At 45.6% G+C, this 15,281-nt stretch overlaps 1 protein-coding gene across 3 annotated transcripts in view; it reads left to right on the top strand.

Annotated features, from left to right (window-relative positions):
• Nucleotides 1-14,490, top strand: part of LOC138748408 (N-acetyllactosaminide beta-1,6-N-acetylglucosaminyl-transferase-like) — a 66,409-nt gene extending 51,919 nt beyond the window's left edge. For all 3 annotated transcript variants that reach the window (XM_069908564.1, XM_069908546.1, XM_069908555.1), the window contains one exon: nucleotides 14,093-14,490. In XM_069908564.1, the coding sequence (XP_069764665.1) occupies nucleotides 14,093-14,268 (176 nt within the window). In that variant the 3' untranslated portion in view covers nucleotides 14,269-14,490. The remainder of the gene's footprint in view (nucleotides 1-14,092) is intronic.
• Nucleotides 14,491-15,281: the final 791 nt, after the last annotated feature.

Raw genomic sequence — 15,281 nt, 5'->3', positions numbered from 1 at the left:
CCCGTGAGGATGGCAAGGCTTCCATATAGGGCATTGCCTCCCTAGCATCTGTTTAAAAAAAAATTCTCCCCTCCAGATTGTATTACTTTTAAAGTTTTTGGGTGAAAGAGAGTGAACTCTATCCCGCTCTGTCTAAACTTTTTTCTAACCTGGTCAAATTCTTTCCTGTGCCTTAACAGCACAACAGTAATATCTGGGTAGAAGAGAACCTTCCTTCCCCTGCATTCTTCTGGACCCCCACCCCCTTCACTTCAACTACTGCCGCCCACAAAATTTGATCTCTGTTCTGGTAATGAAGAATCCTAAACAGGACAGAGCAGAGTTGATTGGGGCCCGGACTTTGGGGGATGGGGTGGGGGAGGAGGAGAGAAGAGACTGGTGGATCTTCTCAATCTTCAACTCCCCCTCAATTTGGTCCTGCCTCAGTACTTCTCAGATACATTTTTTTTTAAGAATCCCACTGGATCTCTTCCCTCCTTCACCCCTACTATTTTAATATTGTTCTGCCCATAAAATTGACCAAGGAGTCAATTTTCTCCCTTATCTTCTTCCTTTTCCTCACCCATGCATCTATTTCATTTTCATTCCTGTCCAATCTCTCTTCCACTTTTTCAATTCTTTCTTTGTCCTGTCTCCAATATTTTTAGTGTCTTTTTAATTCATAAAAAGGACTCCATAATGTCTCTTTTAGAGGGCATCAAGCCCCTTGCCTCTTTCATTTCCCCCTTACCATTCATTGCTGTCTGGTGCCTTGGGTCATTTTCTGATGGATCCTTCTCCCTATCTGAGTCATTTTCTTCCTCCTTCGATGTTGGGCAGAGATTGCCTGCATTTCCCGGCCACCTGCCTCTCTGTCGGGCCTTGATACCTGCCCAGTCGCATCATTCCCACGGTCTGCGAGGCTTGTTGCCAGCAGTGTCTGACACCATTCCCGTTGCTTTGACCGCAGCTCCTTCCCAGCCCCACTGTGGATCGGCCTTACCAGCATCTCTTTTGCTCACCCCTCCGGGTGAGCCCTTCTCCTGCAGGGCTGTCCTGCTGCTGATCTAGACATAGGCCCGAGGTTGGCCTTGCTGTCCCGGCCGCCATGAGGTGGGCTTTCCCATCGCTCCGTGGGCTCCGACTTCTCCTGCCATTCCAAGGTTGGTGTCTTTTCTTTCCATTTTTCTCTCTATTCTTAATTTGAAAACATCTTCTGTACTGCTGAATCTTCTTTTCTTGGAAGAATTTTGTTTTTTTTTCTATCTTTTATTTCTAATTCAATGGGGAACTCCTACTAGTTGTCTGTTGCCATTTCCAGCCCCAAATTTTCTTAACCATCATTTTGTGTTGTATTTTTGTAAACCATCTATGATTGCACAATATTCACGGCATGGTTAGTGCAGTGTTAGCATGACGCTATTACAGTGCCAGTGACCCGGGTTTGAATCTGGGATGGTCTCTGAGGAGTTTAAGTTCTCCCCATGTCTGCATGGGTTTCCTCTGGGTTGCTCTGGTTTCTTCCCACTCATCAAGACATATCAGGATCATAGGTAAATTGGGCAGCAGGGGTTGAGAGCTGGAAGGGCCTGTTTACCATGCAGTAGGTCTAATTAAATTAAATTCTTTTCACCAGCTTTCTACTAATTGGTTTGGTCAAACACTATTCATCTTTGACAGGTTCACATTGATTCTCCTTGGTTAACTCATCCTCTATAAGTGCATGTCAATTTTAATCCCTGATTATTCATTAACCCAGCATGCAGTTGTTATTGACCTTGAATCAAGTGTCTTTGACTCATTTTTGTATCCTTAATCAAACAACTTAATCATGAGGTCTTTTAAGACTGCAAAGCCACAGTATCTTCGTAGACATGGCCCGTCATGGGAAGCCAGCTTGTGTTTGCACACTGAGCACAAAAAAGCCAGCTCTGTGAGATATTTCACACTGCAAGCCGGCTTCCTGAGGCAAAGGAGGCGGGATGTTTATCGCATCAATGTCGGCATCAACTGTGACGTAAAATATGTATGCCTGGAAGTATCATTGCAAAATTATTTGAATTTCCCGCACTTTCATTGTGGGCTGAAGATGTCATCACCCCTTCACGTTTTGGCCTGGCAAAAGGTGGAGAGGGAGGGAGGGAGAGAGAGAGAGAAAAAAGCCCTCTCTCTCAGCTGGTGTGTGTGAGAGACAGTACAATCCAGGAAGAACTGATGAAAAGTTCGAAAAGTAGTGGATGGCTGGAAGTGCTATCTGTCTGATGTGAGGAACAGAAGGTGCTCTGTTGTAACCATTTTAGATTGGTCACAGAGCACTATCCCCCACCGCTGACAGTACCCCTCTTGGTAGATTGAAGACTAGTGAGTTTGGACCCCTTGTGATGCACTGCTGCAGCAGTAAGCTGACACAAGACTCGAGAAAGACTTTACAACAGGCTTTATTCAGTTAAAAGTCTCTGCTACAGTGGTAACTGTACTGGTGACTCCTGAGTGCCTGGCTCGGGAGGGGCCGGCTCAGGATTGTATCCCAGGTGGTTGATTGACAGCCAGCTGGGTGGAGTTTGGTCTGTTCAGATTGGCTGATTGACAGCAGGCTAGGTGTGGTTTGTCCTTTGATGATCTTCCTGTAGGTGCACAGGTCGCCCCCTGCTGTAGGCTGGTGGTGTATCACCACATCACTCCAATCCACCTTTGATTTTTTTTTACAAAGAGCTCGAAGGCAGAGAAAATCCAGCGTTCAAGATTTGTGTAAAAGGGCTTGTGCAGATATTAATTTAATCTCCTAGTTTCTGCATTTTAGAAACAGAATGAGGAAAAAACTGGAGAGAGAAGCAAAAAATAAAAATATTTAGTTTTATTCAGAATAACCAAATCAGTTTGCTCATCATACCTTGGAGGGCTGAAGCCTGAAACATTAGTCATGCATGAAGAACTGCTGAGTTTCTCCAGCACTGTGGATTTATTATAAAAATATTTAACTTTTGTTGAAATAATCCAAAACCCTGGAGGATTGATACCGCACATTTGTGATTGAAATTTAATGGGAGAACCAGAAAAGCAGACCTGAAATGTTCACTAAATTTGAATGGTGAGTAAAAGGGCAAAAAGTTTGTTCAAAGCTAGCAAAGGGGCTGTCTAGAATTTACAAAGAAGCTGCAGGTCCTGGAAACATAAGCAACATCATTGGAGAGAAAAACAGCTAACGTTCATCAAGGAGTCATTCAATCATAGGCAGAGCCTAGAATAGTATTTTTGGATTCTGGTGTTGAGCAGGGCCTGTAAAGTCCAGTGACTTCAATACTAAGGGTAGCCAGGGAGAAAGAAATCCATTTCTGTTAATTTCGTCCTCCTGTCTCCTTTTCTCTTTCTCGCTCCCAGCTCTTGCTCCTGTCGCCCCTTCCCTCCTGTCACAGAACCAGAACCAAAATCTATTCTCACCTTTCCTCTCCTATCCAATTAATGCCTTTTGTTTGTCGGCCTGGACTCCTCCCCCTCCCATTCTTCCCCCTTTCTCTTTCATTCTTAATTGAGATGCCTGCCTGCTTTTTTTTCTTGTGCCTTTGAGGAAGGCCACAGGGCCCGAAATGTCAGCTCTACATCTTGCTCTCCTCTGGATGCTGAGAGACCAGCTGAGTTCCTCCTGCTTTTACTATGTGTTTTTGGCCTGGAAGAAAACTATTTGTTTATCCTTTCAGTGAATTTGGAAGGTTTTGCGGAGATGGCACTGGTGGTGTTTTCCAGCGATGTACTTCAGTGATTACACTTCTTTAATGTGCATCTTAACTACAGCTTTTGAGCCAACATTCAATTTTTCCTTGGTAAATGTAACATGGCTGCCTATTCTTGGGTATGATTTGTATTGGGAAAAGAGTGATCGACTGTGTTGATTTATTTGGGAGAGGGAGAGAATTGTTTCTGTTCAGCAACTTTGTCGAAGAAAGCAAATGCATTGATGATATTTCCTATGACAACCAGAGTACTTCCCATACTCTTTTGCTAAGAGTTTCTTTTATTGCTTACCTATGGAAATTATTGTCTTTTGCCCCTTCATGCAATAATTGGTAATCCTTGGTCTGTCAGCAAATGCTTTACTACAGTTTTAGTTGCCCATTCAGAGCCAGCTCTCCAGCGCATGACGTCCTGTTTTGCGGAAACTGCCAAAATGTTTGGCCTGGAAGTCAGTCTGAAGAAAATTGAGGTCCTCCATCAGCCAGCTCCCCACCATGACCACCAGCCCCCCCACATTTCCATCAGGCACACAGAACTCAAAACGGTCAACCAGTTTACCTACCTCGGCTGCTCCATTTCATCTGATGCAGAGATCGACAAAGAGATAGACAACAGACTCACCAAGGCAAATAGTTCCTTTGGAAGACTACACAAAAGAGTCTGGAAAAACAACCACCTGAAGAAACACACAAAGATCAGCGTGTACAGAGCCGTTGTCATACCCACGCTCCTGTTCGGCTCCGAATCATGGGTCCTCTACCGGCATCACCTACGGCTCCTAGAACGCTTCCATCAGCGCTATCTCCGCTCCATCCTCAACATTCATTGGAATGACTTCATCACCAACATCGAAGTACTCGAGCTGGCAGAGTCCGCAAGCATCGAATCCATGCTGCTGAAGACCCAACTGCGCTGGGTGGGTCACGTCTCCAGAATGGAGGACCGTCGCCTTCCCAAGGTTGTGTTCTGTGGCGAGCTCTCCACTGGCCACTGAGACAGAGGTGCACCAAAGAAGAGGTACAGGACTGCTTAAAAAAATCTCTTGGTGCCTGTGTCGGACTCTGGCTTTAACTTACTCTTAATTTAGTCTATGTGTAGTCTGAGTCCAGCGCGTTCTTTGAATGAAGTGATAGGAGAAGGTATTCGGTTCAACAGTCAATTTATTACACAGCACAAGAATAAAACTTAACAGAGCTCTGGGTCACTCATTAGTTCATAGGTCACTTACACAGTGAGCTACTCCCCAAGACTGACCCCTATTGTCCAGTTGGCACAGTTTATATAGGTCAATCTTATCACACAGAACAAAAGTTGTTTTCCCTGCTAGATCTTTTTGCATAAGGGTTATCACAAGTCATCTCCTGTTTTGCAGATTTCTGGGGTGTAGCATTCCCATGTTAATCCTCCAGGCCAGACTATCCTGTTGTTTAGATCTGAAATTAATTCATCCCCAGATATTTCTAATCACCATTCGGTCCCTGTCTGGCCAATTTCTGCTGTTCTCTTTAACACCTCCTCGTGCCTTAATCTTCCTCCTAGACTGGTTTTCCATTCCCTTTGATTCTTGCGGGCCATTCTTTGTTCTGATCTGGCCTGTGTCTCCTGTGCTACTTCCCACCTCCTTCAGTTGAGCATTCCTCCTAAATCGTTTTATGCATATCCTCTCCCTGTATCTTGGGAGCAGCCAATTTTGTTCAGCCAACTTTGCTCCATGCTGTGACAGCCACTTAGCCACATTCCTCTTTCCCTGACTCATGCAGTCCAAATGAACTTATTGATTAATCATTTATTTCATACTGTTTTAACCCCTAGATTCCAACAGTCCCCCTTTTGGTCTCATGAAAATGAGACCAACCACCAGTTAACTTATTAGATAGAGAAATCCGGGTTACATGCCAGGGTTGGCATTTCTGATCCCTTGTAATCATTACACTCTTGAGAGGGCAGTAGGGACAAATACATGCCTTGGGGTCTGGGGATGTCTCTCTGTGACAGCGCTCGTTGAATGAGGCACTGGAGGCAGGGAAGGATGCATGGGATCAGAATCAACGCCAAAACCACAAATCCAGCAACTAGTACTATAGTATGTATCCATCCCCAGTCTCCAGAGAACAAATTTCCCAGCCATGCGCTGCCCAAGGGTCGCCAGGTCTGAACCGGGACGTGAGCTAATTTGCGAATACCTGAAGAAATCTCCTTTACTGCTTGCCCATTGTCATTGATTTTTAAACAACAATAGATTCTACCATCAACAGTCCCCGGAGTCCAATATGTTATTTAAAGGGACCCGTTCAGAAAGTTCTTAGTCCGTAGTTGCTCACAGGTTCTCAGTCGCCGCCGTACGAATCTGTTCCAGGGTCCGTGCTGGTGGGTCCGTGGCTGCACACTGACTCCAATGATACCACGTCTCGCCTTTTCCCTGTAGTCGAACCGCGTGGGACGTCCTCTCCACCCCTCGGTAGGGTCCTGTCCACCTGGGCTCCGACCACTTTCTCTTGATGACCTTTAGCAGAATCCACTCCGCGACTGAAGGTATCGGTGTTTCCCCTTCTCTGTTGGGACCTGTGACCTGTTGTGAAAAATCTGACACCAGAGCCGTTAGTTTATCATAATACATCTTGCATCCCATTGAACTTACCTCATTCTTCGTAGTCTGACTTCCGGCTCCCAGTCCCGGGAACTGGTGCCCCGTTCGTAGTTCATATGGAGTGAATCCTGTCACAGAACTTACCGAACTCCTTATTGACATTAATGCCAGAGGCAACGCATCCACCCAATTTAGTTTGGTCCGTGCCTGTACTTTCCCGATCTTACCTTTTATTGTTTGGTTCATCCTCTCCACTATTTTCTGCCATGTTAATGCCTTCATGGGTAAACGTAACATTTGGAGCATTCAGGATCTTTTCTAGTCTCGTCTGCCTTAACGAAGTCATTGTAAATGCTGTCGAGCTCACAAATGCTACAATGCTATGTGTTGTTAATACCGTCAGGCCATGTCCCATTACTATGTGTGCTACCTTTTGTAAAATCTTTGCTACTCCTGCTGCATGTCTTGTACATGGTGGGTGTCTGTCTTCCGTTGGGTCTAGTGTGATACTCCCATACATGAGCACACATCTTCCACCCCCTTTTTTCTGAAAAAGAACACCATCAATTGTGTGTGCTTTTTCAGAAACATCCAAAAAGAAAGGTAGTTTATAATTTGGAATCGCCAAATCTGTAGCTGTTGTAAGAGCTTGCTTCAATAGAATAAAACTCATCTCAGCCTGTGCAGTCCAATCCAGTGTAGCTCCCAGGTTCCTCATCCCCTGCTCATTCACCAAAGTTCGCAGTGGATGTGTCAATTCACCATACGATGGGATAAACTGCCTACTATAACCTGACAAACCCAAAAACGAAAGCATCTCTTTAACTGTCTTTGGTTTTGTATGATGTAGTATCGCTGTTTGATGTGCAGGGGAAATCCCTGTGCCTTTCGCTGAGACCATTCTCCCTAAAAAGGTGACCACCTGCCTGCAGCATTGCAGCTTTGAGTGAGAGACTTTAAAGCCTGCCTTAAACAGCTGCACTAGCAGGAGACAGGTGGCCTCCAAACAGGAAGCATGATCAGGTGCTGCTAATAGGATGTCATCTACATACTGGATCAGAACTACCCCACCTGGCAGTGCTAGCCCCCCCAGCTGTTCTTTCAACCTGATTGAAAATCCCTGGAGATAAGATAAAGCCCTGCGGAAGCCTAGTATACCGTAACTTTCTACCTTTATACGTGAACGAAAACACATCTCTTAATGGTTCTGCCAGCGGCAAGCAAAAGAAAGCATTCGCTAAATCTATGCAAGAGAACCACTTGTGGTTGGGGGTTAAAGCAGTCATGGCAGTATATGGGTTTGGTACTGGAACTGTGGGTGTACTCACAATACCATTGATGCGCCTTAAGTCATGGGCCATCCGATATTTGCCCGTGTCTTGTTTAGGAACCGGTAAAATGGGTGTATTCCAACTAGAACGCGAATGTTCCAACACCCCTGAATACCTAAGGCCATCAGTGGTCTTTGCCAAACCTTCCTCAGCATCAGGTTTGTGGGGATACTGCATCTGCCAAATAGGGGTGTAATCTGACAGTTCGAAGGTTATGGGATCAACCTGCTGACAAAAACCCACATCTGCTGGTCCCACTGACCACAGGTTCTCAGGGAGAGAATCTAGCATAGGGGCCGAGTCGGGGTGATCCATCTTCTCTCTACCATGAAAGCGTTCAATCTGTCTATGCTCAAGGAGGACTTGATCATATGTAATGGACCAAATTCTGTATGCCTGAGCAGATGAGGAGAACTGCACTGTCGGTATTTGGGTGTCAGACCAGTCCCTTAGGGACTTCAAGTTCCGACACATCGGTCCCAAATCTTTTGCCTGATGAGTAGTGCCAATTGCAAGGGTGACATGAGGGATGGCCTCACCTGCCATCTCATACCATTCCAGCTGTTCAGATGTCAGTGCCACCGCAGCGGCCACTCCCTCCTTTCCTATCACTATGTAGTCCGAATTAATTTCCCATTGCCTGCCCTCTACCTCTTCATAAAAGGCATGCTGATACATTTCATCCCCATCCCTATCGTAAAAGAGGGTCATATGGGGAGGGTCCGAGGGAGGGGTATACGGGTGTAACGTCTGGATCCACGGCTTCCATTGATTATAAAGCTTTAGCAGCCCTCCCTTCTGTGGGTCCTCAGGTTGCAGCAGCCCCCAGTAAATGTCAGCCCATTGTCCCTCAGACGCGGATCCTCCAGCTGCCGCCAACAACATCTGAGAACTGGAATGCAGTGTAGTTATTGAACAGTTCATAGACTATCCATTTGGAAAGGTGACCTCTATTCCGCTGGGTCCACAAAGGATCGATGCTCCGCACTTGACCAACAGGTCTCTGCCCAAGAGATTGGTAGGGCACCTGGCTGACAAAATGTACTGATGTGTAAAAGTCTGTCCTGCCACAGAAGTGACTAGTGGTGTAGAAAACGGCAGATTTTCTGGTGTACCCGAGAACCCTAACAGCTGGACGCTAGAGGATGATGTTTTATCTTGAAATTCAGTGCCAGTGAGTGTTGAAAATCTGGCTCCCGTATCCACTAAAAAGGATACTTCCATGTCCATAACTTTAATCTGCAGGAAAGGGTCTGCCAACCTAGCCTGCTCGTGGGTGCTCGGGCTCCGTCACTGTGGGCAATATTGCTCCTCCTCTGTCAGCAAAGGGAATTGTCTCCTCGGAGCTAGAGCCGCATAGGGTGCCTGATGTACCGGGGGTGGCACTGACGATCTCTGGGGCTGGACCCAAGGCTCCTGTTGTGGTGGTCCATAGCCCCTTGCCCCCGGGTCCCGAGGCTCCCAAACTAGGGGACAGTCTCTCTTCAAGTGTCCTGGCTGACCGCATCCAAAACATACGGCTGGCTGCCTTCGTGGAGCACTCCGAACTCTCCCTCTTACTCGAAATCCCCCCATTGGACCTCCCATTCTGCCCCCATCGGTGGGACCCGGTGCCCAATATGGGGCCGGGTGCCAATTAGTATCATTCCCTTGTGGTGGCTGCGGTGGCTGCTGAATCATCTGGTTCGCACCCTTTGAGGAAATCTTTTTTTTTCTCATTTGCCTTTTGCCTAGCCTCTGCCAATTGAAGCTTAAGGAGTTGCCAGACTCCGTAGTTTGTTTGTCCTCCTTTTGCTTAGCCCTGTAACGTTTCATGTGATGGGTCAAATGTTTTTCCCATTGCTCATTCGAGCAGCCAGGAATATCAGGGTTATTCTCTAATGCCTCCCTAACTACAGCTGGCAGTCCACTCGTTACTGCAGCCCTAAAGAGTGTAGTCTGCAAGGGATCTGTGGCTGGGTGTACTCCTGCCTTATCAGTCCAACTCTCCCTACACTGACTCAAAAAAGTCGAGATCTCCTCATCCTCCTTTATGGAAAAGGTCAGGGACTGCATGACACCGGGGGGAACGGGGAACTTATCTCTCATTGCCCCTCCTATTGCCGTAGCATGGTTGGCAAATGGCTCAGCATCGAGGCACCTAGTGATTCCTGCGATCATTTCTACCTGCTGAATCTCCCACAGCCCAAGCTGTTTCCCCAATAATGCTCTCCAATCCCTTATGGCTATCTTATGTCCCATCGTAACTTGGCAGAACTTTCCCATCCACGCTCCACCTCCCTCAGTCGGAGGTGGCATTTTATCCAAAATACAATTCATGTCAGTGAATGAGAAGGGTTGATACCTCTCCCCAATTTGCGGACCCTTATAAATTAGCGGCATCTGTCTATATCTTTCTGGAAGCCGTACTTCCCCCCTTTCCCGCAACGCATATCCCAAAGGGAAGCGAGGGTTCTCCTGACCCTGTCTTCTGTGTGTGATCATGCTTCCCTCTCTGCTTCTCCTAAGTACAGTAACAGCCGGATTTTTTCAAACCCTCGTGGTACCTTCCCCTGACTCTGCAGCTCTTTCCAAATCTGTTCGTACCGTTCCCTAGCCTGTCCTTCCTCTCCCTTCGGTCATCCTCCCAGTAATTGATTCCTTGTATTTTCCCACTGTCTGTCTACAGATGGGGGAACTCCTCTGTCTTCCCCGAACTCTTGCCCTACATCCCTTATTACTCCTTCCATCTCTGTTCCGATTTTTATCCCTTTAGACCTCGTACTCCCTGGCTCTCTCTCCTGGTAGGATTTTGACACCCTGCACTCTACTTCGACCCTTTCCACGTTATATAACCACCAGATGACCAGCAGCTCCCTGAAAACAGGTGTTCCCCTTCAGAGATGATCAGAGAGAGAGAGCCAGCTGGGGGATTATGTGTCTCGTGGTTGTGTTAAGTGTCTATTGTTTGTTTTGCGGTTAGCTTGTTAGTTTCCCCCTTTGTGTGAAATGTACATTGTTTGTTTTGCGGTTAGTCTGTGTACACTGATGCCTCACTGTGTGACTGCCTATCCCCACTGTGTTTCCCTGATCCGTATTCTAAATACCTTGCCTCTATGCCCTCTCTACCCTGTAAAACAGTACAATCTGTAACCTCTGCTGCCCCTTTTTCAGAAGTACTTAAAACATCGAGAGTAATACAGTGATATACACAGCAACAATACCAGCGTGCATGAAAAAACAGTTAAATGCCGAACACCTTATACAGATACTTATTACTATTATGGTACACGATTCTTAAACAAATACTTATTACACACTATAGAAACAAATAACTATAACACAATACACCTTATACGAATACTTATTATACACTACTATGGTACACGATTCTTAAACAAATCCTTATTATACACTATAGAAGCAAATAACCATCACCATACACCTTATACTAATTGGCCAAGTGTCTAAAGCTATCTCTCGAGATCGCTACGAGGGGACTCCAACCCCGTTCTACTAGGAGGACTCCAACCCCCTTTCTACTAGGAGGACTCCAACCCCCTTTCTACTAGGAGGACTCCAACCCCCTTTTACTACAGGGGACTCCAACCCCGTTCTACTAGGAGGACTCCAACCCCCTTCTACTACAGGGGACTCCAACCCCGTTCTACTAGGGGGACTCCAACCCCCTTCTACTACAGGGGACTCCAACCCCGTTCTACTAGGGGGACTCCAACCCCCTTTTTGTTTTATTCTTTGGCTTTAACGAGGGCTTTTGCAGAGTAGTGACAACACACAATTTATCTTTGCCAATAGCAGAACTTCGTTAAAACAGGCGTCTGCTTACCTCCCTTTGTAGGATGGTCACTTGTTGTTATCACCACACCACAATCGACCGGTGTTTCGTATCTTTTTCTTCCGTCACTTCTCCATCTTCATCACGTCGGGGTCACCAAATTGTCGGACTCTGGCTTTAACTTACTCTTAATTTAGTCTATGTGTAGTCTGAGTCCAGCGCGTTCTTTGAATGAAGTGATAGGAGAAGGTATTCGGTTCAACAGTCAATTTATTACACAGCACAAGAATAAAACTTAACAGAGCTCTGGGTCACTCATTAGTTCATAGGTCACTTACACAGTGAGCTACTCCCCAAGACTGACCCCTATTGTCCAGTTGGCACAGTTTATATAGGTCAATCTTATCACACAGAACAAAAGTTGTTTTCCCTGCTAGATCTTTTTGCATAAGGGTTATCACAAGTCATCTCCTGTTTTGCAGATTTCTGGGGTGTAGCATTCCCATGTTAATCCTCCAGGCCAGACTATCCTGTTGTTTAGATCTGAAATTAATTCATCCCCAGATATTTCTAATCACCATTCGGTCCCTGTCTGGCCAATTTCTGCTGTTCTCTTTAACACCTCCTCGTGCCTTAATCTTCCTCCTAGACTGGTTTTCCATTCCCTTTGATTCTTGCGGGCCATTCTTTGTTCTGATCTGGCCTGTGTCTCCTGTGCTACTTCCCACCTCCTTCAGTTGAGCATTCCTCCTAAATCGTTTTATGCATATCCTCTCCCTGTATCTTGGGAGCAGCCAATTTTGTTCAGCCAACTTTGCTCCATGCTGTGACAGCCACTTAGCCACATTCCTCTTTCCCTGACTCATGCAGTCCAAATGAACTTATTGATTAATCATTTATTTCATACTGTTTTAACCCCTAGATTCCAACACCTGCCACATTGACCACTGCCAGTGGGCTGATATCGCCTCCAACCGTGCATCTTGGCGCCTCACAGTTCGGCGGGCAGTAACCTCCTTTGAAGAAGACCGCAGAGCCCACCTCACTGACAAAAGACAAAGGAGGAAAAACCCAACACCCAACCCCAACCAACCAATTTTCCCTTGCAACCGCTGCAACCGTGCCTGCCTGTCCTGCATCGGACTTGTCAGTCACCAACGAGCCTGCAGCAGACGTGGACACACCCCTCCATAAATCTTCATCCACGAAGCTAAGCCAAAGAAAGAAGAAGTAAATAGGGCCTTGTTGGTGCAGTAGGCAGCACTTTAGTCTCCTAATCTGTAGGCAGTGAGTTCAAGCCTCACACAGGGAATTATTGTACCAATATTAATATTTGGGGAGAATTTGTAAGATTTAGAGTCGGTCACATACATTCACACATTTTAAAAGCGATCTTATTTGAAAGACTGAAGAATTCACATTGCAGGATCTCTTGGAGAATAAGCACCTTTCATAAGTAGATGTTAATTGAACTGACTTCTTCATAAAATGCTTGACCATTGTCTTGCTGGAGTCCTGCTGTCTATCAGTACCCTTTGACAAAGTGCTTACAAGTATGGTCAAGGATCAACTCTGGATTGTACCCTAAGATAACAACTTGAAAGAAGAAAGAACTCCTGTTGTTTTGCTCAGGAAGGTGGGGGTTTTGCAATACATGAGTCACATGCTCTCTTTGGAGTTTCAGTTGGAGAGGGAGGGAGGGAGAGAGAGAGAGAAAAAAGCCCTCTCTCTCAGCTGGTGTGTGTGAGAGACAGTACAATCCAGGAAGAACTGATGAAAAGTTCGAAAAGTAGTGGATGGCTGGAAGTGCTATCTGTCTGATGTGAGGAACAGAAGGTGCTCTGTTGTAACCTGAAAGAAAGAGGTTACCATCTGAAACAAAACCCTGATGGGGGAAGTTTAATCAGCGAGACATTGAGGTGACTAGTTGTGGTACCTCAGTTTGTGGAAATCCTGGAACAACAAATCTCTCTCTGCAAACTTTACGAGAACCTTCCTGAGCGATAAACATTTATCTTTCAAGCACCAAAGCCTGGTGAACTTTTTACGTTAAATTCTGTGCATTGTATTGTGATTGCCTGCAACCAGAGAACTTGGAAGAAGGAGAAGTGAGGTTGAACTGTGAACCAAAGAACTTTCCTTGAATTAGAAGGGGGTAATTTGGGTTAGTATGGAGTATAGTTAAGTATAGAGATAAGTTAAAGTTTGATTCTATTTTCATGTTTGAAGTTGATTAAAAATAACTTGTTTTAAAAACCACTTGTCTTGGTGAATGTCTATTGCTGCTGGATTTTGGGGTCCTTTGGGCTCGTAACACTAGTTTGGGTAGCATGGTTAGTGCAATGCTGTTACAGCACCAATGACCTGTGCTGTCCGAAAGGAGTTTGTATGTTCTCCCCATGTCTGCTTGGGTTTTCCCTGGGGGTTCGTTTTCCTTCCACCATTTGAAACATACTGGGGTCGTTGGTCAGTTGGGTCGGCACAGGGTCGTGGGCCAAAGGGGCCTATTACTGTGCTGTCAGTGTACACTTTATAAAAAAAACTTTGCCTTTTGTATTTGTTGAGACCAGGAATTCAATATTTTTAAATGGGTGTTTAACAATTCAACTGCATTAACCTCTACTTCTAATTGATGTTGCTTGAATAATATTAATGTGATTGTGAACTTAAGACTTTTTCTTTGTCTCACAGGTCATTATTCCAGAGGTATTTGTATCTATGGACCTGAGGATTTGAAATGGTTAAATGGAAACGATGCATTATTTGCTAACAAATTTGAACTCCACACCTACCCACCAACTTTGGAATGCCTTGAATACAGGATTCTCAACCGCTCTCTAAGTCAGAATAACATTACCTTGCGTTAAGATTTCTGGTGGAGGGGAACTCGAGGGAAGCATCACAACACATGAGAACAAGGGAAGGATCAAAAACCGAGGCATGATCTGGAAAAGACTTGAGTCATCACATTATTTCTGCTTTAGCAACTGTTTAAATTGGTTGTATGAGCATCAATTTATCTTTTGGTACTGTAAAAATTTTGTACACATCTCTTTATAAATGATTCTTAAGAAATTCATTCAAAAATAAAGCAGTTTTTAAAAAAAAAACTTGAATACGTTACTGGGTGTAACTTGCTCTCCAAGCTTCCATATTCATTTAAAGATTGGGAAGCAGAGTGGGAAGTTGTGTAGAACTTGAATGCATTCATTGTACGTATTTGTGAGAAGATTTGCTGATGAATTTTGGACCGTAAGGTAAGAGTACAGAAGTGACAGGAGACAGGAGTTTTTCCCCATTGTTGTTTGTTAATTTGAAAGCTACCAACTCCTTTTGAATGCTGATGGGTGGGAGAGTAGGTCAGAAAGTAGACGTGCTAAAATTGTTTGTGTGACTGTGGTGCAGCAGGCAGATACAAAACACAGAAAGATTGTACTACAGGTTTTAATCCACTTAAAGTCTCGCACACCAGTTCCAGTCTTGATAGCTCCACGTATGACTGGCCTGGGAGGGGCCGGCTCAGGGTCTATAGCCAGGTTGGTTGATTGACAGCTGGGCAGGTGGTCTTCCTGCAGGTACAAAGGTCACTCCCTGCAGTAGGCTGGTGGTTGTATCACCACATTCACCCCCTTCTTAAGTCCGGGCGGGGGGTGCGGAACGGTGCCGGTTGTATCTTACAAGTTTAGGCGGTCTGGCTGCCTTCTGTGCCTCCAAGACCGTTGCAGGGTTGGCTCCTGGTCAAAGGTTGATGAGGTGGGGTTGCCTGAGGGTCGGCTAGGCCCAGGGTGGGCAGTGTGGTGTCTGGCAGCAAGGGGGTGGGAGGGCGTCTGGTCCTTGAGAAGTAGAGGAAGGAGGTCGGCTTCTTTTTTTTTAAACTTTA

This window comes from Narcine bancroftii, chromosome 1 (assembly GCF_036971445.1).
Source record: "Narcine bancroftii isolate sNarBan1 chromosome 1, sNarBan1.hap1, whole genome shotgun sequence".
NCBI lineage: Eukaryota > Metazoa > Chordata > Chondrichthyes > Torpediniformes > Narcinidae > Narcine > Narcine bancroftii.
Note: the sequence above shows the minus strand (reverse complement) of the source record. Positions and strands in the feature narration are given on the sequence as shown.